The sequence below is a fragment of the Mastomys coucha genome, unplaced genomic scaffold (assembly GCF_008632895.1).
Source record: "Mastomys coucha isolate ucsf_1 unplaced genomic scaffold, UCSF_Mcou_1 pScaffold22, whole genome shotgun sequence".
In the NCBI taxonomy this organism is placed as follows: domain Eukaryota; kingdom Metazoa; phylum Chordata; class Mammalia; order Rodentia; family Muridae; genus Mastomys; species Mastomys coucha.
In genome coordinates, this window is record NW_022196905.1 from 89006413 (window position 1) to 89032621 (window position 26209).

The window sequence follows — 26209 nt, forward strand, 5'->3', positions numbered from 1 at the left end:
TACACATGAAAATTTAATTGGCACATATACATAGGCCATAAAAGAAACGGTATGATTAAAGACTGAAAATCTCTCTCTCTCCCTTTTTAAAAAAATTTTTAAATTTATCACAGCTCAATTGAGGTCCCTTAGTCTTGATGGGACCAAGTCTAGTTGCTGGTGGTAGATAGTCTGAGATGTTCTTAAAGGGGCAGTACCCAATTTAACCCCAGTCAACAGACAACTCAGCCCTGCCTCTATGTCTTTTTTAAAGATGATGGCTACTTTTAGGACTATAAAAATTATATTCAGGAGCCAGCAAGATGCTCAGAGGGTTTAAGCACTTGCCTCAAAGCATGATGACATGAGTTTAGTCTCCAGGACCAATGTGGTGGAAGGAGAGAACTGACTCCCACAAGTTGTCCTCCGACCTCCATGCCATTGTCTTAGACACACACACACACACACACACACACACACACACACACATACACACACACACACGTGCGCACACACACACGCATGCACATGCGTGCGCGCACGTGGACACACACACACACACACACTAAAGATGTGAAAATTTTTATTATATCTCAAATGTCCGAAAACTGTATCAGCATTTAGCTGTCTTCTGTAATTTAGAACAGGTCTCAACATTTGATCAAGTAATTTTGCCCCGTAGCAAGTGAAGTTTAGTCAGACATCATTAGCAAGCCATCTACTAATTAAGATGGCTCCCCACCTCTAAGAGTTCAGAAACCATTTGAGGGAGGAAGAAAAGGAAGTTGGTTTGATGGCTTTCCATAAAAAAATGTGCTTCAAATTGGCCTTAAAAATAGTTTTGCATATGTGAGTGATCTATATAGCACAGCAATTTCATCAAGACCAGTGGTGAGCCACACGATGCATAGAAACACATGGAAAACCTGCTTTATTCATCCATGGTTCTGTGCTGGGCTTTAACCCTTTCTCCTGGATACCTGGGTTTCTTAAAGGGGCATTGCCTCATTTAACCCCAGGCAACACACAACTTAGCATTGTATCTCCCTGCCTGTCTGTCTCTCTTCTCCCTCTCCCTCTCCCGCCTCTGCCTCTCCATCTCCCTCCCACTCTCCCTCTCTCCCTCTCTCCCTCTCTCCCTCTCTCCCTCTCCCTCTCTCCCTCTCTCCTCTCTCCCTCTCTCCCTCTCTCTTTCCCTCTCCCTCTCCTCCCTCACCCTCTGTTTCTCTCTCTCTCTCTCTCTCTCTCTCTCTCTCTCTCTCTCTCTCCCCTTTTCCTTCTCTCTCTGTGTGTGTGTGGCGTGTATCATGTGCACATGTTCATCTACATATGCTTGTTTGTACATATGTGCAGGCCAAAGGTCAATTAAAGATGTCTTCCTCAGTCATTCTCCACTTTACTTTTTGAGATAGAATCTGCTCATTAAGCTTGGAGCTTTCTGACTGGCCAGTGTGTATCAAGGATTCACGTGTCAGCACTGGGGCCATACATACAGGCCTCTATACCTAGCTTTTATCCCATGGGTGCTGGGGATCCCTAATCGGGCCCTTTTTTCAGTAGTTGATTAATCTACTCTGAATGAAAGACACACACACACACACACATACACACACACACACACCCTTCTATTTTAATATGCCTTAAACAGCTCAATGGCTGGGCCATTCAACAAACTGTAACACTTACGCCTCCTCTCTCATACTGAGTTATTACTTACTAAAAATCTATACTCCATCTTTGTTTCCTTAGACCCAACTGGGGCTAGGGGCTGGGGCCACTCTTCCCTGGCTCTTACATGATTGGCATGCTCTCTCTTCTACAGCTCTCAAACCTTTATTCCTTTCCTGGCACGGTGATTCTCCTTTCTCCCTTGGTCCCCTTGCCCGGGAATCCAAAGTCCTGTCTCTGTCTCTCTGCCCAGCCATTGGCCTCCAGCACCTTTATTTACCAATCAGAACCAACTGGGAGCAGGGACCCTCAGCCTCTTACGCGCCCGAATAACATAATGCAAGCGTTGGAGCAAATCCACAACAAACCTTCATGCATATTGTGTGAGGAACACTTTACCTGCTGAGCCATGATCTCAGCTCCCAACAGGCAGCTCAGCACTTTACAAACTCTCCTCTTGACTTGATTATACTCTGGGAGTCCGAGTGTACAACAGATCCAGCCAGGGTCTCAGATAGTCACTGCCCCTTGTTCTCCTCCCTCCCCTGCAGAGGCAGGGTTCCTGGATGATGCAGGTTTCCACAGTGCTGCTCTGGGCCCTGGCTATGACCGCCCCTTCCAATTTGACCCAAGTGTACGGGAGCCCAAAACCATCCAGCTATACAGACACCTGAACCTGAAGAGCTGCGTGTGGACCTTCGATGCGTACTATGACATGACAGAGCTTATCGACGTGTGTGGGGGCTCCGTGACTGCTGACTTCCAGGTGGGTTCTCTGGGATATTGTGCTGCTATGCCAACTCTGCTCTAGAAGTGCCTCGGTCAGCTGAGTAGCTGATTGTTGTATTTAGCCAGGTGAGGGAATGTTCTTTCAAGTTCCTTATCAAGGGTCTTGGCTGTATTGTGGTTTAAAGAGCCCTGCGGTCTTCTAAATCAAGTTAATGTATAAAACAATGATTGTAGCCAGTCATCTGTACAAAAATCTAGTATCTGCTTCTTCACATGGGTGTATGACCCTTTCCACTGTGTTATGCTTCGGGAAACAGAGATTTACATTTGCTGGCGGGGCTCTTTATGTGACTAGATTCTCTTCCCCACTTGGAATGAGTCAGCATAGCAGGTGGTACACCTCCCAAAAGACAACTCTGGATTCCAAAGTACCACTGGGAAGAGTCTGTTGTTTCAAACATTCTGACCGTGTGCTTATTCCAAACTCACGACGCCTGTGAAAACAGATATGTGGGTAGGCATGTATGTATGTGTGCATGTTTACACATTAAACATTCCTGATGACAGAAGTGTTTCTAGGAAGTCTCGAAAGGCTCAGAAGAGCAGTTCTGTAAGAGTAGCAGAGAGACTAGGCTATCTCATGGGGAAATTAATTCTCAAGCTCCATTCCACTTTTGAGCCGGTATCTCAGTGAGAGCCAAAACTTGTTAGCTGTTTGGTTTTCATTTCAAAACAAGTTTAGCCTCCCTAAAAGAGAGACTCTGTAGAGGGATGTTAATCAGTCCGGGAGTCTGTAATTTAAATGTGTGCCCTGGTTCCTCTGGTTTTGTGTGCAGCACTGCCCCCTACTGGAGAAAGCCTCAAGGCAGCCAGTGCTTTCTGTTTCTGCCGATGCCTGGCCTACAGTCAATGGATGCCACAAACCTGATTATTCCTCCCCTTGAAAATTAATGTTCTCTGTTCTCCATGATTTTTCTTCCATTACAGATCTGGATATTTCTGATCATAATAGTCATTAAAAAGTCTCACAGACAAGGATTACTTCTGTCCACTTAAATTTAAGACAGGAAATATAGATACGCTAAGTATTTCAGTATGGTCTGACTCTTTAAAAATAATTGAAATTGCTGATATGTAATTGAAAAAAAAACAACCAGAAAAACTAGAAGTAGGCTTTCATTCAGCATTTCTCAAGTAGGACCAGTGGACATTAATGAGGTAATCTCCCTGGATTCATATTAAACTGTGACTCACACTCTCAGCATAACACATAACAAGAATGCATGAGATATTTGTCAGAAAATGTTCTTAAAGATTAGCAAATAACATCATCTGGGCCAAAGAAAGATAATGAGGAGAAAAGAAGGGGAAAATGCATCCTTCAATATCCCATAAAAGTTGCCCAATATCAAAAAAAAAAAAAATTCTTCTAAAATTACTGGCTTAGCTTTTTGTTGGAAAAAAGGAATATGTGTACAGACAAAATTATGAATTTTTAATTAATAATTTCTCCCATCCACACATGAACACAGTTCACTGTGAAGGCAGCTGCTAGCACACTGTTATTTTTCTGTCCAGTTTTTATTCATGGCTTAATAAAATCTATTTCAGTGCACCAAATTAACAACTGTAAGAGGAACCCCATAGAAAATAGTGTTCCCTTGGATGTGTGATTTGTTCTCTTTCAAAACATTTCTCCAGAGAACTGTCTGTTCCCTGAGCTGTTGGTAAGATTCCCAGATGGGATGTGCAAACCCCTGGCCTTTGTTCCTGGAGCATGAATATGATGCTTACTAAGACATCCTGTATCAAGCATGTATCCATTTCAGAGGACAGAACTTCGGTGCTTTTCCAGTCACCATTGATCAGCATTTCCCCCAGGCCTCGGGTCCCTGGCAAATTCTCAGCAAAGCGAGGAAGTGCTGACAGACTACATGTCAGCAAGCCAATCTCTAGGCCTGTGAGACTTTACATTTCCAGGGAATGTCTCTAGAAACTGAAGATTGGAAACAAAGGTGGTCACCTCCTCTTTTAGGTTACCTCCTCAGAAAAGCCTTTGAAGGTCGCCTCTTCTGAAGAGGCCACCTTGTACCCTCTTTATGTTTCAAAGACAAGCTGCAGGTGTAGATTAGGAATTACTATATGATCCAGTGACCAAGGGAGTGGATAAAAACTGAACCGAGAGGCCTTCTGCCCTATCCTCCCAGGAAAGGAGTAAGCCTGTCTCTTGCACACTGTTTTGTTGGCAGGTGAGAGACTCTGCTCAGTCGTTCTTGACAGTACATGTGCCTCTCTACGTGTCCTACATCTATGTGACGGCCCCCAGGGGTTGGGCCTCCTTAGAGCACCACACTGAGATGGAATTCTCTTTCTTCTATGACACCGTTCTCTGGAGAACAGGTATGCCGTGGACATCCTCACTGTTCTACCTCACATTCAATCGTGATAAGCAGTGAACTCTAACAGCAACTATTCCTGTGGTCTTTTAGAGAAAGGTCGGGGAGGGCTTTAACTGGGGTCCAGAAAGTATCCCAATCTGTTGTTCTTTTGTTTGTTTTTTCCGTTTCCAGTGTCCTGTGCCCCAGCATGACCCCAAGCCCACTTCCCATCAATTCTACTTCTGTGCTCACTCTCCCCTTTCCTGGAGTGACACCCTTCATCTGAGGAAGTGATGCTGAAGAGCTTCATGAACATTCTTTAGACAGGCTTCATCTCTAGTAATTGAAAATTACATCCTTTCTTCCCTTCAATGGCTTGAGCTCAGACCATCCTGTTTGTTTCATATTCCCTGTGGGAAAACAGCTTGACATTCTCCTACCAGAGCCAAATTAACACTTGGGTCCTTGGCCCCTATCTGTTGTTGTTTTCTTAACTTTTGTTTTTCTCCTCCTTCAATTCCATTTTATTTTAGGTCATTCTGAACACAGTGGGCATTGTACCTATAACTGTCTCTAATCGTTGGTGTGTCAAGTCCACACAGCTGACTTTCTAGAGGGTTCCCTGTCATCTCCATTGGTTTGAGAATAAAATGTATATGTCAAGACTTAGGTAGGACTCTGTTAGGTCCTAAAAGTAAAGGAGAATACAGTATGGAGGACCTATAGTGCCTGAAGTCTTAGATCCACTATTTTCTGAAATGAGACATTCTCTGCTTCTGGGGAAATTGGCATCCATATAGATAAAGAGCCCCTGTATGGACAGTGGACCCAGAAAAAAATACAGAGCCACAAACAAGAGCTCCTGTACTGTTCTAGTTGGCATTCATGTCTGTAATCATGCTCATGTGAATACAGAACTAATTCACATTCACCTAAGTACTTGGATCTCCTTAGAGATGCCCTAAGATGGAGTCTAGGGTGATCACTTATCCAGAAGATGCTCTCCACACCCTGACTTTGACATTTTCTGTGTGGTTACTTGTCCAGGGATCCAGACAGACAGTGTGCTCTCTGCAAGACTTCAGATAATAAGAATCTACATTAGAGAGGATGGCCGTCTCGTCATTGAGTTCAAGACCCATGCCAAATTCAGAGGTAGTTTCAATACATTTTTTTCCTAAGTCTTTATTAAGAAATAATTCAAACATTCAGAAAAGTTGAAATGTTAGAACAATGAAAAAGTCAATAGTGTTAGCATTTTACTATCTATATATGAACACACATACACTCTTTTTGGTCACTGCTTTGGAAAACGAACTGCCATCTTCATGTACGCTACCCCAAACACGTCAACAGACATCCACTAAGAACAGAGAGAGCACACTGCCATTTCACATTCAGCAGACATAACAGAGAAGAACCGTCCTCGTGTAAACTGCCCTTATTCTCACAAGTGCTTTTCATACTTGCTTTATGCTCCTTTAGATTTACTTTATATCTATATACATAAAGGAAAAGAGACCCAACCAAACTCCATGTTACATTTTGCATGTATCATCTCATTAGCTTACTTCCATCCAGAATAGTCCATCAACTTATCTGCCTCAAACACGTACACTGAACTTTAAGAATGATGATGTCTTGGTGAGTAACCTTTACATTTTTAGGGACATCTACACCTGTCCCCTTCCACCAAAGACTTGAACAGATATAAATATGATTATATCCAACATTGAATTTCTATTTATAAAACATTAAGACCCAAAAGTGTGTCTGTTGAGATTCATGTATGAGTATATTCAGTGTCCGTTTTTCTCATAAATATCCCTAGGATTGTATAAGAGCCCAGCACATTTTCACATATGTTTACACATACAGTATATGACCATAATGGCCATTATAGGGTAGTGGGTTGGTATAAAATGCTGCAGTGTCTCAAACATTGTAAATTATATTCTAAAGGTTATACACGCCCTTAATTCTTTGCTGGAAAAAGAATAATCAGGTCCTTAAGCAAACACAGGAAACTCACAAATCAAGAGTGTTTCCCTCTGAAACAGGACAGTTTGTGATGGAGCACCACACTCTCCCAGATGTGAAGTCGTTCATATTGACTCCAGACCACCTAGGAGGAATTCAGTTTGACCTGCAGCTCTTGTGGAGTGCTCAGACATTTGATTCTCCTCATCAACTCTGGCGAGCCACGAGCTCTTACAACAGGTAACTACTGCAATGGAAGCTTCAGGGGCTTGACTGAAAAGTTTCCAACGTCTTTCAAGAGCTTGAAACATAGGCACTTAAAGATCCTTCCAGAAGTTTCTGAATGTTCTCCTGCCTTTCATTTAACCTGCCTAGGCTGGGGTGGCTCCCAGTAGCAAGTCAGTGATGGACACAAAGACTTTTGGAGAATTTTGCATCTTGCCATAAACACACTGAGCTCCCCACCCCACCTGTAACCCCACCCCTGCCCATGAGAATGTCTAGTGTTCTTCAACTTTGAAAAAGAATGAGCCCATTGAGTCTGAGAAGGGGACCCTAAAATCAAGAGCTAGCCAAATGGAGGTAGGTATCCCTAGGACACTCCGTCCATGGTGCTCAGAAGAGATGCTGTCTCCATGGTGTTTGCTTCTTTTTCTGCAACATAGCCCAGCATAACAGACAGAAGCTCTTGCTTTTAACAATATGGTAACAGGTTGTCAGCTGACAAGAAATACTAAGCAAATTAGCAAGCATGTTTCCTTAACTCTCTTTGTCATCACCTGAACCTCGGAATTTTATTAGCACTGGGCCTTTTTTTCAGCTTTCCTCATAGAAAGGACTTGAGTAAATGAAAAAAAAAAATTTTAACACCTTGAGGATAATACTCTGAATGTCAGAATAATCAGAGATGAGTTCCTCAAAGTGGTGCTTACAGAGTTGTCAGTGCATAAATGAGCCCTGCTTAATGAAGTCATGTCTGTCTGGGACTAAGTCATCATCAGGTATTACCTGTGACAACAATCTGCTCTGCCTGTTTCCAGAAAGGACTACTCAGGGGAGTACACCATCTACCTGATCCCTTGCACCGTGCAGCCCACACAGCCCTGGGTGGACCCAGGAGAGAAGTCTCTGGCCTGCACTGCACATGCCCCAGAAAGGTAGGCCAATAGAGCTGATCCTCACTACTTCTGTTTCTTTAAGAATTCTCCTGCTCACTAAAATGTTTTTGTAATCCTGAAACGAGTACCCACCATGCTTCCATAGTCATTCACCGATGTGTAAAACTGTTGAGTCACCCAACAGGCATAGACCCAGCTAAAGCTGAACAAAGGAGTCTTCTGCCTTCGCCAGCAGCTCTCTGAGCACAATGATCCTTCGTGGTCTACTTAATACTGTGTGTTTTCAGTTGTGTGCATCTTACTGGTGGCTTTGCTATTTTAAATGTCTCCTCAGCATAGCATGGGAATGTTTTCTATCATGTCTAAGCACACAAGGGCTATCATGTGCCCTGAGGAGTATTAAATAAGCCCCTTCAGGCATGCGTGAATTATTGTGCTCTTGCCTGTGAATCTGATGTTAATGAATCACCAGTGTCTACCAAGTAAAGGGATCTTTAAATGGGCACACACATAAAATAAGGTTGTGTTGGTCTATTGGTGAAATATTGTGACCAGGTGTTCATAGAAACTTAGTTGTGTATCTCCTGGGAAGAGGTCCAACACCCACCAACTCGATGTTCAGAGAAAGTTAATAGACATGAACTATGGAGAAGAATAAGAATCAAATATATGGAGCTGGAGAGATGGCTCAGTAGTTAAGAGCACTGGCTGCTCCTCCAGGGGACCCAGGTTCTCTTCCCAGCACCATCATGGCAGCTAACAGCCATGGTAATTCCAGTTACAGGGAGGACAACACCCTCTTTTGGACTCTGCGTGTACCAGGCACATTTGTGGTGCACTTACGTACATGCAAGCAAACACTAATGTACATAATAAAATACCATCAAGTTTTTAACAGAACAGGCTTGTGCCTACCTCAGGCCTGGGATCCCACTAAGCCTGATTTCTTGGTTCAGGTTTTATCAAGTGCTTTGCCCCAGTCTGAACACTGAGGTTATAAAATTATATTACAACAGTGTCTTTAAAGCCACCCAGGTCTCAGGCACCTTAGAGTTTGGTGCTACCTGTCTGAGGACTGAGCAAATGACCTAGAAAACATCGAGAGAAGATGTAAAAGACAGAGTTGGCATTAAGAGAGAACTACTTGAAGTATTACTTTTCACATTGAAAGATTGGATAATACCAGGCTCATTGGCACATGGACTGGTGAGCTGCAGGGTCTTCTAACCTGGAGGGAGGAGGTGAATCCAAGAGAGGTAAGCAAGCAGGAACATTAGGAACAAAGAGCTTTTCTAAAAGGGATGTCAGAGAAGAGGCGCGCTGACTGATAACAGATGAGAGGCCCACCCCAACATCAGATCTTTTATTGGGTTGTGTTTTAGGGTAGAAAACAGTTTCAGATGTTTGCACACTGCAGTGGAAGGGAGAGCATGGGATGAAGCCAGGTCCTAGTCAGTGGTAAGGGACAGTCATGGGACAGGAGGGAAGGGCTAACATTAGCTTGGAGCCAAGACAGTTCATCCACTAAACAAGGAAGGCAGGCAGAGCCGACAGGTCCCAGAGAAGTGAGAACTGGTAAACTGGGTGACTGTGCCTGACAAGGGAAGCTTCTGACTAAATCGGCATTGCTCAGAAATGAGAGGAACATGGAGGTCTGAGGGAGCAGAGGAAGTAAGCAGGGGGCTGTAAGCACAGCAGAGCACAGCCAGGCAAGCAGGCTGGATTGTCTTTAAATGGCTGCATTATTGATGGTAAGCAAACTACAGGTGTGAAAGTATGCATTGAATCCACATTGACATATGTGCATACTTGTATAATATCACTGCAACCAAGACAAAAAGCAGCCAGTTCCTTCAAAAGTCATCTCACACCCCCCTTTTCTGGGGGTCCCCTCATCTGTGTCTGTCACTAGGAGATTGAATTCTCTAGAACCATACATAAATGTTATCATACAATCTCAGTTATTTTTCTCTGGCTCATCTCACTTGGTACACTTATTTGATTTTCTGTGTTACTGTATAAGTAGTTTGTTTCTATTCTTGCTGAGTTGTATTACATGGTATGGAAATAGCAATCTATCCATTCATCATTTGGTGGGCAGTTGGGTTCTTTCCAACTTTGAACTATTTTTAAATAAATATACCCTGAATATGTATGCACAAGGCCTATGTGAACACATGTTTTGTGTTTTCTTATGTAACTACTTAGGAGTGAGACAGCTGGATCATATGGTAGGTGTGTATTGAACTTAAGAAGTTAGCAGGCTATTTTCCCAAATGATGAGTGGACATTTCTGTGTACCATGACTGTGTGAAGTGTCCTGGGTCCTTTATACTCTGGTAAGAGCATTCAGGAATGGCCTGCAGTGGGTTGAAGAATTAATGGTATAATAAGAGACATAGGAGGAGCTGAAAAGACAATAGGCAGCGAGCAAGGTGAAAGTGGAACCTGGGGCGCTTGTCCATAGTAGCGATAGGAAAGCAGATGGCTGCTGTTAGGAACAAGCCATCAAGGAAATCAAGGGACAGGGAGGTAAAGATTTAGATGGTTTACCTGTCTGGATGTTAAACACCATAACTGATGGATGGAGTAACGCTTCAAAGTTATCTAAGTCAGCTGCACAGAGGAGGGATAGTGACAGGAAAGTCACAAAGAACACGGGCATGTAATCTGTTGGGACATGCTAAACAATTTTATTCTTCACTAAAAGAAGTTTAGTTATAAAATTCTTTAGACATTCTAGGGAATATATATGCAACCAATGTGTCTTTAGCCCCAATCTTAAGAACAGAATATTCCCAATGCTTTGGGGGTTTTGTTTTTTATTTATTTTATTGGGGGTTTTCTGCTTTGTTTTTGAGAAAGAGTCTTGCTGGGTGGGCCAGCCTGGATTTGACCTCCCTATGTAGCCCAGGCTGGATGTAAATGTAGTCTCCATGCTTCAGCTTCCCAAGTCCCGGGTTAAAGGGCCGCACCACCATGGCAACTGACCGGTCCTGTCCAGACGCTCACAGCATTCCCTCTGCAGAAACTCTCCCTTTTCCTACCCAAGTGACCCTCTTACAGGATAGTTTTCTTAAAATCCCTGGTTTGTCTTATGATTGAGCTTCATGTCACTTTCTAACAGCCTCCAGTGCTTTCAGTTTCTCCCTGTTTTTTCGTTGTTGTTGTTGTTATTTGTGTGTATACATGTGTATATGTGTATTTGCATATATTCGTGTATGCACCTTTACATGTGGGCATTTGTGCACACCGGGAGTAGTTAATACTGAGTACTTTCTTCTATCCCCCCTCTATCTTTTCTTTAATTAATCTTTTTTCATACAATATATTTTTTATGCAACAGAGAGTTGGAAAGCAACTAACATTAGCCCTGGCCTCTACATGTGGATACATAGGCACATGCTCCACATACATATGTGCATTCATCCTACACATATCATACACATACTCACACACTCACATGCATACACATACTCTCATACACACTCATACACACACACTCACACACACTCTCACACTCACACACACACTCACACACACACTCACACACACTCATACACACACACTCACACATGCACACACTCACACACATACACACACTCACATACACACTCACACACATGTACACACACACTAACATACAAACACACACACACACTCACACACATGCACACACTCACACACACGTACACATTCATACACACGCATACACTCACACACACATACATACTCATGCACACTCTTTGAGGGAAAGCAGCGCCACTGGTACCAAAGAACTACATTACCCTGAGAAGCTGAGGCTGGGGCTAGGGTGTGCTTCAGTTGGCAGAGTATTGAAATGATCTCAGCAGGATAGAAACTGAGTATGGCTGAAAAAAAAGGAAGGAAATACTAAAGCTGTCCTCAACTACATAAGACCCTGCCCCCAAAATTAAAAATGAATAAAGGGCAGGGCAGTGGTAGCACACACCTTTAATCCCAGCACTTGGGAGGCAGAAGCAGGTGGATTTCTGAGTTCAAGCCCAGCCTGGTCTACAGAGTGAGTTCCAGGACAGCCAAGGATGCACAGAGAAACACTGTCTTGAAAATAAAAAAAAAGAATAAAGGAGCAGATATCCTCCGAAGACAGTCAGAAAATGGTCAGTACCCACAGCGAAGCTTCGTGCACCACCAAGAAGGCCAGGCAGAGAGGACAACTCAGGCGCCCATGGGGAGTTGACCCTGACCTCAAGTGGCTCTCGTTCCTCCCACATCTAGGTTCCTGATACCCATTGCGTTCCAGCAGACCAACCGCCCTGTGCCAGTTGTGTATTCTCTCAATACTGAATTTCAGCTCTGCAATAACGAGAAGGTATTCCTGATGGATCCCAACACGTCTGATATGTCACTGGCAGAGATGGATTACAAAGGAGCCTTCTCCAAAGGTGAGTGAGTGGCTTCTCTGGCTGCAGTGAGTGGCTCTGCCTGCATCCTGGGGCGGGATGCATGTCTTTATCCATACCTTAGGCAGCTAGCTCTTCAGGGAACATCTCCCAGGCCTCCACTCCAGGGCAGGTAAGGTAGAAGTAAGAAAAAGGACCCACATTTTTCCTTCAATTTATAAATGACATCACAGTCCCAGTGTTCTGGTGACTGGCAGTGCTGCATCATGGGAAAGCACTGGTGTGGGTGGTAAGAGAACTGGCATTTCTAACACAGGTCTAACAGGGTGTCTAACTTGGGTAAGTGACCTCAGGATTCCCTGGAGAGATTTCAGTAGCACCCCTATTGGCTCTTGGCTATATTTCCAGCATCAAGAAACTCCCTGGCTTAGGTTACTTAAGGGAACAATAGCAGGCCTATCTTTTGGGCTCATGGAAGAACTAAATAAGGTCAACAAGAATTAAATTTAAAAAAATTATAAAGAACTTGAGACCACATGAGATACCTTAAAAGAAAGTTCCCACACTAGGATTCCCACCAACTCAGTGCTTTGTTATGCCTAGAGTATTCTACACTGTCTGCATCCCTGAAATGTTCTGACAAATGCTTGTTCGTGTTTCAGGAGCAGCTCAAAGATCACCTCTCCTCACGCCCCTCCACACCTCTCCCAAAGCAGATTCCATGCTAGCTCTACACTCCTTTAACACCAAGCCCTTCCCTTTGCCACAGCGGGTGATGTACAGTCTCGTACATGCCGTCAGAGTGAGTCAACAAGGCAAAGTACCCCCAGTCTCAATCCTACCTTCACCACTTGCAATTATGGTGACTTTTAACAATTCACTCGGCCACCTGGTGCCCCGGTCTCCTCGGCTAGAAGACTGTAAGCACCCCATGCATTTTACTGCATGACAAAAGTTTAGTATAGTTTGTAGCAATTGCTGAATTTGATAAATGTTATAAATAAATATTATTAATCTATTTGCTCTCATTTCTGTCCCCTCATTTACATCTCACTCACCCCTGTATCCCTCCTACAGAGCTGAGTGGTTGTTATATCATAAATGCTTCAGTAATATTAATGAATTAGGGGAGCAATAAATGGTAAATGTCTATTTCAGAGGCAGGTAGAATCAGAGCTCTTCACAGAAAAGGCACTTTTCACTCCGTGGAAGTGTATTAAGTCCTCTCTGCCTTTGACACATCTTTCTCTTTAACCTCCAAGTCCAATCTGGTTGATGCCTCTCAATCTTTCCAGGTCAGATCCTCTATGGCCGCGTCCTTTGGAATCCAGAACAAAGCCTTCATTCTGCCTACAAACTGCAGCTGGAGAAAGTCTATCTTTGTACGGGCAAGGATGGCTACGTGCCTTTCTTTGACCCTACGGGGACAATCTACAACGAAGGGCCACAGTACGGATGCATTCAGCCAAATAAGCACCTGAAGCACAGATTCCTGCTGCTGGTATGCCCTCATTATGTTAATGCAGAGGAGCAGCCAGGGAGACACCATCTTGGCTGTGAATCCTGAAGAAAACAGTTTCTTTTGTTTTTATTGTTCTTTCTCTCTGTTCAATTACCTACCACATTTCCAACTTACTGGTTATGGTGGGTGGCAAGATATGCTGTTGTTGATATTCCAGAAAGAGGAAACTCTAAGCCAGCGGTTCTTCAAGTTGGATCAAAGGCCCTGAGTGGCACTTAGACTCCTTCCAAGAGTCCACACCATTAAAATTGCTCTCCTAATACAATGGTATCCTGGCCTTTCACAGGCACATCCTCACCAGAAAGTTTAGTAATACAATTCAGATTCCATGTTGTCCTTGGGAGCTGGAGAGATGGTTCAGCGAATAAGAACATGTATTATTCTTGCAGAAGACTCAGTTTGGTTCCCATAGCCCATATCAGGAAGCTCACAACCGCTAGGGAATCTAATGCCCTCTTCTGGCACAGGCCTTCTCCTTAAGCACTCGAATGCATGTGTACATACATACAATATATACACACACACACACACACACACACACACACACACACACAATATTGAACAAGAAGGAAGAAAAGGAGGAGAAAGAAGAAAACATCACCAAGGTTTGAAGAATATCCAGGGCAGGGAGTGAGTACAACTCAGTCAGTAAAGTGCTTGCCATTCAAGTATGAGGGCCTGAGTTTGAGCCTCAGAACCAACATAAAGAGTGGCTACCTATAATACCCGACAGGGGAGACAGGCACAAGAGGATATCTGCAGCTCACTGGCCAGCCAGTCAAGGAACTCCAGTTTCGGTGAAAAACCCAAGTCAAAAATAAGGTGAAGGAGTGATTGAGGAACACATCCAACATCAATGTTAGGAACCCACACACAAGTACCCACCCCTACGTGAACATGTCCATACAACATACATATACATACATACATACATACATACATGCATGCATACATCATCTATCGATCTCTGTGATAGATAGGAGAATCTCACAAAACCATATCTCTTTGGGGAAAGAGATGAATGTGAGCATATTTCACTAAAAATTATCTTATTTAGGTCAGCATGTAATGAACTTTTCACTGTAAATTTAAAATGAATACAGGAGTGTTTTATTTAATTGTTTAGGTTTAACATTTAACATAGTAACTCTTGATAGAAGAAAATCACATAAATAGAAGTTCTTTGAGATGTTTGGATTTTAACTATGGAAAGAGTCCTATGACCAAGTAACTTGAAAACCAGTGGTCGGCTGTATATGTTCAACCTTTGAATAAGCAAAATAAATTCATCCACAAGACTCTTGTCAAGGGCTTTGTGGATGACTAACAACATCAAAATACACAGAGAAACTCTGTCCAAAAAAAAATATATCTCACACACACACACACACACACACACACACACACACACACACAAACACAATTAAGTAAGTTTGGTCTGTGAGAAAGAGATTAGATAGAGCCTTCCAGAATCCTCCTTTAGTGGTATCCAGAGGCAGCACTGACTTGGAGAGAAAACTTGCACAGCACACACTCTCTTCACTCAACTCATGAAAGGAGAGGAGAACACCCCTCTCTTCCCAGGATTGCCTTTCAAATGCCTGTGTCTTGCATTTTTCAATCCTAGGACCGCAGCCAGCCAGAGGTCACTGACAAGTACTTCCATGATGTGCCTTTCGAGGCCCACTTCGCTTCTGAGTTGCCAGATTTCCAGGTGGTCAGCAGCATGCCGGGTGTGGATGGATTTACCCTCAAAGTAGATGCCCTCTATAAGGTGACTCTCTGTTTCTTTTGATAGCCTTCTCGCCAGAAGACCTTTTGCACTGTTATTAAACCTATCCTTTACTCACAAGTGTTCCCTATCCCCAGTAGACCAATGCAAGGATAAAATTCTTGGATTTGCATCTGAGTATCTGTCATTGTCCATCAGTACTTGGACTGCTCTGCTTTTTTTTCCTGTGTTCTTTTAAATTGCTACTTTTGGGGCTGTCTGCTGAACAAGCTGATTTCACAGGCATTGAGAGAACACTGAACAAAGTCATAAGTATAATGCTGGAGTTAGAGATGCAAATGTTCGGCATTAAATGGGGGAAATACCTTAAGTTCTAGCAACAAACATGAATGAACAAGGTCAAATTTTGTATCATCCTTTCTGTTTCCAAGTAGCTATCCATGACCTTGGGTTTCAGAACTATCACTAATCTTTTGAAGCTATTTCAAAGCCATGAAGCATTCCCAGACGGCCAGATGAGGAGGCAATCAAATGCTCTATGGTCCTCCTCATGGGGGTGATCCAGGAAGTGTTCAAGTTCAGCAAATTCTTGTTAGGAATCTGTATATTAAGTCATTTAGTGAGAATTTGTTGTATGACTCCATTTTAACTGAAGTTCATCAGTAAGTAGTAAGTTAGCATAAGGAGCGATTAAAGAGCATAGAGAATAAATGTGGTAGCTAACAGTATTATTTCACTGCTATCAATAAAGACCAGTACTTCATAAGCATTCATTTAGCTAAAGAGACCATGAAATAAATTAGACTATTCCACATGAGTAAGGAGATAGACAAGAATGTGTATGCCCAAGATTGCTGTAATCTGGAAATGAAGCAGAATTCCTAACCCTTCATTCAGTTCCCTGCATTTTAGGACCTAGAGCATCCATTGTTAATACTTTAATTAAGACCATTTCTTTGTCCAGTACTATCATAGCAAATGTCCTTCAATTTCCTTTCTTCTGAAATGCCCTCTGGATAACATGTGTCTTGTCTCCATCTCTTTCTTCCTGCAGGTGGAAGCAGGACACCAGTGGTATCTCCAGGTGATCTATATCATTGGCCCTGACAGCATCTCAAGGCCTCGGGTCCAGCGCTCTCTCATGGCCTCTCTGAGGCGCCACCGAAGGGACCTGGTGGACCCCAGCGGCTGGTTGTCTCTTGATGACTCCCTCATCTATGACAATGAAGGAGACCAAGTCAAGAACGGCACCAACATGAAGTCCCTGAACCTGGAGATGCAGGAGCCCATTATAGCTGCTTCCCTGTCACAAACCGGAGCCTCTATCGGCAGTGCCCTGGCTGCTCTCATGCTTCTCCTGTTGCTGTTTCTGGTGGCCTGTTTCATCACCAGGAAATGCCAGAAGCAAAAGAAGAAACAGCCTCCAGAGTGTCCTCTGGAGGAGTATCCCCTGAATACCAAGGTGGATGTAACCAAGAGAAACACAGACAAGGTGGAGAAGAATGCCAACAGACAGTACTGTACCGTGCGCAATGTCAACATACTAAGTGACAATGAGGGATATTATACTCTCAAAGGTGCTAAAGTAAAAAAGTTGAATCTGGAGGTCAGAGTCCACAACAATTTACAAGATGGGACAGAAGTTTAATGAGAAGAACCGAGGTGTACTTTTCTTTTTTTCTAAAATCCTTTTTATAAAACGGGGAGAAATACTGGTATTTTTATAATCTTTCAAATATAAAAAAAAAAAAGGGAAAACTAGCTTTGAGAGGCAGACAGCACACATCGCATGCATCAACTCACAACTGAGCTACCTCATGAGACAGAACCCCTGAGACACCCCGTCTGCCCAGAGTGTCAGAGCAGGGCTGTGCCTACAGGTCCATGTAACAGTCTCAGTGGCCACAAAGAGCGGCTCAACTATGTAAGGCTGACCGCAGAAGTGTGTTAGAATTAGGACAGACACTGGACAATTAGCTTCACTGATTGGATCGAGAAAGCTGGGCTCCGTGGGCAGCAGGTATCTGAGAGTACAAAGCCTTCGGTTTCTTCCTCTGCCCTGGCTTTCTTCTGTGTGGGCTTTGCTGGACTTCTAGACACAGAATACAGAATGCTGACACACAGATTCCATTAACAATTCTAATCAGCACAACGTAGACATCTGTGCACTGTTTCCACTTGCTGTCCTAAGCGGCCTGGCCTCTAAGTACACTTGGCTTTTCTAGAGCCCTTTTTGAAGGGGGATCACAACATGCTTTAGACTGGAGTGCTTGTCTGTCTGTACTTAAGGGGGAGGACTCCAGCCAAGGTGATGAAGAGTGCTGCAGAGTTCCGCAGCCTCTGCATGCCAGAGATACTTTTCAAACTCAGCCGCACTTCCCCAGGCTCTCTGTGGTTAATCAATGCAATGGGAGCTCATGTGTTTGGGGTTTTTAATTTTGTTAGTGGTTTTTGTTTTTGTTTTGTTTTGTTTTGTTTTTTTGGAAAGTAAGTGAATCATTTGAGTAAGTGAATTTCCTAGAGGTTGAAATGAAACCAGAGTTAACAGGTACACATGGGGCCTGTTTGCTGTGTGTTACACAGCAGATAGAGGCACTGTCCCTGGTGCGATAGTCCGGGGACTTCTCTCTGGGGGTTCTTTTCTGGTAGCTCAGGCTCTTAATTTCTCCCACACCAGTACATGACAACCCACATACATGTGGCTTTTACATAGCATAGTGTTCAAATATCGACTTGAATATTCTGTGAGTGGTATGCACACGACTTGCCTTTGTTTTCTTTTTGTTTCTACTTTATTGGTAAAATCTGAACCATGCACATTGTGTTTTTAACCAGAGGCACAATTCCATTAGCCAGAAGCGAATGCTTTTCCGGTGCATGGCACATCCTATCAGTGGTAAATCACAGAGCATCTGTGTTGTATAGTATCTGTCTGTATAGAAATGGCCCATACTCTTTGAGAACATTCCAGACTCCTAAAATCTAGAAAGAATGAACCATGAAAAATTTACAGGCAACTCTGCAGACCCCCAAGCTCGAAAGCAGAGGCTGCGTGAGCCACACACAGCTCTTCATTCTTCAGCAGTGCCTTGCACATTACAAGCATGCCAGAAATGTTTGTTGAGTGAATGAATGGATGGTGTGCCGAGTGAGTGATAAAGAGTAAATTGAGGAAGAGGAGGTGAGATATTATGCTGGCAGTATTACAGGGTGTTTAGATATAGTCACTATTGTATTTGGATTGCCAAATAGTCCTTCAACTGAGAAAAAAATAAAGCACACTTTTAGGTGGGTGTGGCTGGTGGTGTTTCCGAGGAGTCAGGAACAGAAATGATTGCGGTAATGCATAAGCTGCATGTTGGCTTCAGGAACAGGAGATTTGGAGGAAAGCAGATTTCACATTTCGAGAGTAATATAGTGTGTTCAGGGCAGGAGAGGTTGGTTGAGCCCAGAAATTCCTGGCTGGTCAGGTGCTACTTCAGACCAGCTTGCATAAATCAGGGCAGAAATTCTGGAATCGCTTCAAGATCTGGAATCGATACCCATCTCGCGCAGCAAAGCTGATGAGCCACGCCCTGAATCTCCAGGACAACTGAGAGGGCTAGAGCACAGACCGGGAGCCAATCATCTGTAGAGCAGCTTCCTACTGGCTCATTACTGGTCACACCTTCTGCTGCCAGGATGTTCACACATTAGAGCGGGGACTTTCAACACACACACACACACTTTCCTTTACACGCCTGTGCGGACCTGGACATGGTGAACTCTTGGTGAAAGAACAGCTCCTGAAATAACTCTGCCTCCCAGCCTCGGCCATAAGACACTGTATTAAAAGCCAGCCTTCTCTCGTGGATGCCCATCTCTGACGCAGGAAGCGTTAAGAGATGGAGAGCTGAGATTTGCCTTTTGAGTGATGTTGAATCGTTCATATCATTTACGTTTTGTACTTCATCTTTGGGACTGGATAATTTGATGACTAATGTGGATTCTATTTCAGTGAAAGCTTTGCTTTCAGCGTTTCTTACTTCTTCACTAATGCCTTGTGTGTGTTTTTACTAACCTTTGAGATCATACCTTCAGGTGAGAAGAACAGAAAAAACCCTCGGCAGGGTTGCTCCTTGCCGCCAGGTGCTGGCTGCGAAGGTCAAAAGAAGTAAGCCTCGGCACCATTTTTCCGCCTTGCCTGCCCCTTTATTGTACCAAGGTCTTTGAAAAACTCCTGCAGGTTCCTATTGCAGGATGGGAAATTGTGTGGGAAAGTGTTTGCACAATCTTAACAGTAAGCGTTCTTGGTCTCCTGTAGGTTTTTGTTATTCCTGGATCTCCCCTGCTCAGACTGAGGAAAACATTTGTGGTGCTGTCAATCCGTGTTCTTGACCCTCAAATGATTTTTTTTTTTTTTTGTATTTCCAGTATGAATTTGTGTGTTATGAGTTTCTGATTTCTCCAATAGCATATGCCACTATATAAATTTGTATCAATAATAAATGACGGCCTGGTTGTCCTTTGTTTGCTTGACTCTGTTCTTTTTTCATTATTCATCTCATTATCATAGACACTGTGCTGAGCTGATACATCATTTCTCAACCTGAGGCTTTTTTAAAAAGAGCAAAACTATACTAGTTTTGAATCTGAAACGTACCAGCTCTGCTAAAAGCCAGATGCTGAATAAATTCATAGCATCAGATCTAACTTTGCTTTCAAGGTCAGAACAAAGAGAAATAACGTAATTCCCATGCGAGCACAGCAGGATGAATGTTGTCATCAACCCTCCCAAGATCCCTGATACAGTGTGAGCAGGGCTATGCCCTTCTTGGTTGCACAAGCAAAGGATGGCTAAGTGTCTCAAACACCACCCAGGAGATGACCTGATCTCCAAATAACTTTATTGGCTTGTAAAGGACACAGTGGCAGAGACAGAATAGGACTGAACCGAAGCAATTTTGTCATTCTGCAAGCTTGTGCATTTGTGTGCCTTTACCCTCTGATAATAGGAAACACTGCCAAGGACAGTGCCCAGCATGGCTCTGTTGGCACATTTGCAAACTCAGCAAGATCTGAAAACTCAGCACACTTTCATGAAAGCTGGGGAAGGGATGCCATCCATAGCCAGGCCCCTAGATTCCCTGCTGCAATTTTCAAATCCTCTTCAAGTCCTACTCCCCTATTGTTACCCTGTACCTGACAGCGCTCAGCCTTGGAATGCATTTCTCTAGAGCACATGAAGGAACTGTTCCAAAAACCATTTCCTAAACTTTTAAGATTGGCTATTTAAAAAAAAAAATGCTTCTGAGACTTGAAATTTCATGGCCACAAAGTTTAGGAATTTTGAATGGCAAAATATTCATCTCCATTTAGAATTTACAGTGTCTCATGGGGGATTTGAAAATTGAAAATTGAGGGAGGAAATAATATCTAGACTATGTTACTATGTTCAGCCATATGAAACTGAGGATCTTATAGATCATGAGACGTCCACAATATAGATTTGTATGTCTTGACTTAATATCAGGATACCAGGCTGGGCAGTGGTGGCACATGCCTTTAATCCCAGCACTTGGGAGGCAGAGGCAGGCGGATTTCTGAGTTTGAGGCCAGCCTGGTCTACAGAGTGAGTTCCAGGACAGCCAGGGCTACACAGAGAAACCCTGTCTCGAAAAACTAACATGTATATATATATATATACATATATATGTATATATATGGATACCAGAATGTATGTCTATTATAGATACTTCCCCCAAATGAGCTAGAGATCTGATAAAAGCCCATCAGAATAGTGGTTGGGTTAATAGCCTTGTCGCAGTCTAGGGACAATGTCAAATGATGGACTGAGTGTGGCTGGCAAACAACCAAGCACTGTGGCCCCATTACGATTTCTACCTCATCCTATAACATTCTGAAGCAAGTGCCCTGATTTTCTTTTAAAATTTCAAATGAATACCCGAATTTCAAAGCCTTAAAAAGCAGAACATGAGTAACTTATTGGCTTCCGTTTCCTATTACCCTGATTGGATGCTTGCGCGGAAAGAGTCCCATCACTCAGTTAACATAATATGACAGAACCATGCTGCAAGCCTTTCTTTAAAAGCTGGCAGAAATTTCATCCTTAGGTCTGTTTTGGTTTAAAGAAATCAGGTTCTAGGACTAGTCAACACATGATAAAAGTTTATTAGGGTCCAGCCTCTGGGACAATTCCCAAGAGTTATTCAAAACCAGATCTAAGATATACCCTCAAACCTCCCACTGAGAAATGTTTCAAAACAAGAGAAGCACTGCTTGGTACCAGTAGATCCAGGAAACTGACAGGCACCCTTGTGTACTGGCTTCTTCGGCTGTGATTGGCCATGTGGAGCCACTGAATTAAGAGGAGCTTCATGTCGTCTGCTGCTGCTATTCCCTCCTGCCTTGTTGTGGTTTCCTTCTGGGTCACAGGCCCGGGTGAACAGTCTCTCTTCCAAAGTTTCTGTTTGTATTGGTTCTGAATATTGCCTTCCCTCTCTTGGCTATGAGGAGACAGCAATGATTCCATGCTTTTCCTAGTCCTCAGGAACTCCATGATGCCTGGGGACCATGGTAACATTGCCCATACATCTGTACGCACTCCATATTAAGCTCTTTCATTCAAATGATCTGAGCATACTGTCTCTCTTCTGCTTGAACATGTATAGTCTTTAAACTTGGTAACGTTCAGTTACAGTTTGCTTTTATTTTAACATAAGTACAAACACTTGAGCTGAATACAAGGGTCTTAAACTTAAAACACCTGGCTTTCAGAGCCACTGGAAGTCTGACACACAGCATTTACAGGCTTTTGTTTGTAAATACTCCATCCTACCACCGTTGTTTCTCTAAATGATGAAAGCACAATTTTATACTATATTTCCACAAGCGCGTGCAATAGGCACAAGTAACCCTAGGAGCATAGTAACACTAGTGAGTGATTAATTTAGAATACCTTCTTCTTTCCAGTGCTAGAGATGGAACCAGGGCCTCCTCTAAGCACAGGCAATGGCTGCAATCCCAGCACTACTTTGAGTATGTGTTTCCTTTGTTTTTTTAACTCACTGCATCCAATTGTTATCTATTTAGGTTCCGCTTACAGTTTAAAATAGCTTGTGTTAATTCTTTGAGAATAATTACACACATGGTATTTTGATCATATTTACCTCCCCTTCCCCAACAGATCCTCCCCCACCCCCACCCCACCCAACTTTGTGATGTTTTTAGTTCTTATATCCATCACATAGATTTTGTTCTGCTCTACGCTCTCAAATGTTCTCAAGGTAGTATGGAGCCAGGTTCTTTAAAGCAAACTGATGCCCTCTTTCCCAGAAGCTACCAGCCGCCACAGGCTCCTCAGCTAGAAGTGAGGCTTGCTTACGTTTCCTTTCTGTGCTGGCATTCTGCCTTGTGCGCGCTAACACAGGTCTGGTGCATGCTGCGGCTGTGTATGTGCAGCGGCCTTGTATTCAGAAAACACCCTCTCAGTGTCCTCACCCACCACCTCTGGCTTTTGCACTCTGCTGCTCCTTTTTCTGCAATGATCCCTGAGCCTTGGGAGGAGAGGATATGATATCAATTCCCAGCGTGGGGACTGAGCACTCTACAATCTCTGGTTCTCTGCATCTTTACCAGATGAGTCTTCCTGTTGATCAGGATCCCACTGCACAAAGTAGTTTCTCTAATGAGGTTGAGAAAGGCACTAACCTACGAGTATGTGATGCTCTGAGAATGGCCCACCTAGGTTCCTGTGTTTGAATGCCTGGTCCCCAGCTAGTGGAACTGTTTGGGAAGGATTAAGTGGTATGGCCTTGTTGGAGGAGGTGTGTCACTGGGGAAAGGCTTTGAGATTTCAAAAGACCCATTTCTAGTGTCTTCTCTGCCTCATGGTTGTATCTCAAGATGTGAGCTCTTGGCTACTGCTCCAGCACCATGTCTGTCTGCTTGCCTGCCTGCTGCCATGCTCCCCACCATGATAGGCCTGGACTCTAACCCTATGAAGCTATAAGTTCCAAATTAACTCTTCCTACAAGTTGCTTTAGCCATGGTGTCTTACCATTGCAATAGAAAAATAAGACAATAACTAACAATAAATCATTAGGAATTGGTTTAATACTGTGTCTCCTTAGCAGACAGAGTACTACACTAGGTTCCTTTCTAAGGCCTATGACTTTTTAGCCATATAGTTTTGGCCCTGGTAACCTGGGTTTCATCCTGTGAGCCGGTCTCAAATTCAATTGAGAAAGAAGTGATTATTTGCTCTCATGATGTTCATGCCACTGTTGCACTAGTGGGGCTTCTCAGGCTGGTTTTTACTATAGCTCATAGGTTCACAGATGGCTATGAGGGAGGACAGCCAACACTGAAAACCTTATTTAAAAAATATGAGCTGCAGCTGGGCACATGCCTTTAATCCTAGTACTTGGGAGGCAAGGCAGGTGTCTGTGTGTGTGTGTGTATAATTGTGTTTGCAGCTACCACTACACAGCCACTACAGAAAGAAAGGAAGAAGGAAAGAAAGAGAAAGAAAGGAAGAAAGAAAGAAAGAAAAAGAGAAGGAAGGAAGGAAGGAAGATGACTACAACAGAAGCTTCCTAGAACATAAATCTATACATATGTAGAGAGTTTAAATGAAGGCGTCCAATAAGAAGACAGTGTGCCTATTAGACAGCTTATCTTGGCTCTGCTGCATCTGCAGTCCTGAAGCAGGAGGGGGTTCTTACTGCTGCCCACCTTGCCTTTTACTCAATCTTGTACCATGGGATGGCGTTGGTCTAAATTTAAGGAGGATCGTCACACTTCAGTTAACCTAATCTAAATGTCCCTTCAAAGATATGCCTAGAGGTTTGGTTCTTATGTGACTAATCTAGATCCCGTCAAACTGACAATCAATATTAACATCGTAGGCGAGTTTAGATTCCTTGCCTGGCAGACACAAGCGGAAGGCATGCAGATTTCACATGCATCCCTTGTTCCTATATGTATGACACCTTCCATTATCAACATACTCCACCAAACTGGCATGTTTCACATTAACATTAACTTATTTTACCCAGAATCCATAGATTTTAAGGCTTAGTCTTGGCACCATATAGTTCATGTTTTGACAAGTATATAATGTCAGTTATCCATTGTTAGAGAGTCATACTGCGTGGTTTTACTGCTTTAAAAATTCTCTATTCCCCTACTCACATCTCCCTCCTTCACAGCTCTTAGCAACCACTAGACTTGTCGATGTCTCCATAGTTTTGTCGTTTCTAGAATGTCACAGAGTAGGAGCCACACCCTTTTCAAGCTGGCTTCTTCACTTAACCATATTCATTTCGGGTGCCTTTGTGGCTTGATGCCTCACCTGTTAGAGGCCCTGTATAAAATTCCATTATATGACGTACTGCAGTTTACTGCCCATCCACCTATTGAAGGACGTCTTGGTTGCTTTCACATTTCTGCAACTATGAATAAAGCTGGTACAAATATCCATGTGTAGTTGTTAGTGAGTACATTGGTTCTGTGGTATTTGGACAAACAGCAATAAGTGCAATTCCTGGATTGAATAATAAGAGTATATTTAGTTTTGTAAGAACCAACTAATTATCTTCCATATGGCCGGACCACTTTTTTTTTTTTTTTATCCTCACCAGCAATCTGTTCCATGTGGTCAAGCTTGTTAGTAAAACCCTGGCCATTTCATTTAAGTTTTCAAACCTGACCAGATCACCTACAGGGATCAGTAGGTAAAGGCACCTGCCACTGAGCTTAGCCATCTGAGTTCACATGCCACTGTGCCTGTGAACACACACACACACACACATACACACACACACACACACACACACCATCTGACTTCTTCCACACATGGCTGCCCTGATATTAAGTGGATGTCTTGGGGTTCCTATGGCTGGGATAAACCCACCATGGCGAAAAGCAACTTGAGGAGGAAGGAAGGAGTTTGTTTCAGGTTATGCTTCTGCAGCACACCCCACCACTGAAAGAAGTCAGGGCAGGAACCCAGAGGGGGAGCCAAGACAGGAAGCAGGCGCTCACGCAGAGGCCTTGGGAAGAATGCTAATTCCTGTCTTGCTCTCCAGGGCTTGCTCAGTCCACTGCCTTAAAGGCAGCAGCCCAGGGGTAGCCCCACTCACAATAGCCTGGCCCCTCCCACCTCAGACGCTAATTAAGAAAACAACCCGCTAAAGGCTGCCTACAATCCTATTTTTATGGAGCCACTTTTTCAGTTGAGGACTCTAGCTTGTGGGGAGTTGATACAAAACCTTGACTTACCTGTGGTTCCGAAGGGGGCTCTAAAACACCAAGGTGCTTCTTCTAAACTCTGGTCCTCCCTTTAGAGCCAACAGGGCTATCAGAGACACTCCTGAGACTCCCACGCTCAAAATCTAGCTCTGCCATTCTTTGTGTGTGACTTGACCTCCCTTGCCTCTGTGACTCCTTACTTGTAAAATGGGGATTAGAGTATAATCGCATCTGTCTTGCAGTATGGTTATCATGCGGGATGTAGAATGGTGCCTGGCACAAAGAACTCTCTAGGTAAGTGTTACTTAGTGTACATATGAAGACTGTCAACTCTGAACCCATGGTGTCTAGAAAACGAGCTAAGCCCTGAAGGGGGAAAAAAGAAAAGGAAAGGAAAGGAAAGGAAAGGAAAGGAAAGGAAAGGAAAGGAAAGGAAAGGAAAGGAAAGGAAAGGAAAGGAAAGG

At 43.4% G+C, this 26209-nt stretch overlaps 1 protein-coding gene across 1 annotated transcript in view; it reads left to right on the forward strand.

Moving 5' to 3' along the window:
• Positions 1-20009, forward strand: part of Fras1 (Fraser extracellular matrix complex subunit 1) — a 415397-nt gene extending 395388 nt beyond the window's left edge. Inside the window, exons 66-74 of the mRNA XM_031391220.1 lie at positions 2199-2413; positions 4626-4776; positions 5802-5909; positions 6815-6974; positions 7775-7891; positions 12113-12279; positions 13533-13738; positions 15387-15533; positions 16546-20009. Coding sequence (XP_031247080.1) covers positions 2199-2413; positions 4626-4776; positions 5802-5909; positions 6815-6974; positions 7775-7891; positions 12113-12279; positions 13533-13738; positions 15387-15533; positions 16546-17139 — 1865 coding nt within the window. The 3' untranslated portion in view covers positions 17140-20009. The remainder of the gene's footprint in view (positions 1-2198; positions 2414-4625; positions 4777-5801; positions 5910-6814; positions 6975-7774; positions 7892-12112; positions 12280-13532; positions 13739-15386; positions 15534-16545) is intronic.
• Positions 20010-26209: the final 6200 nt, after the last annotated feature.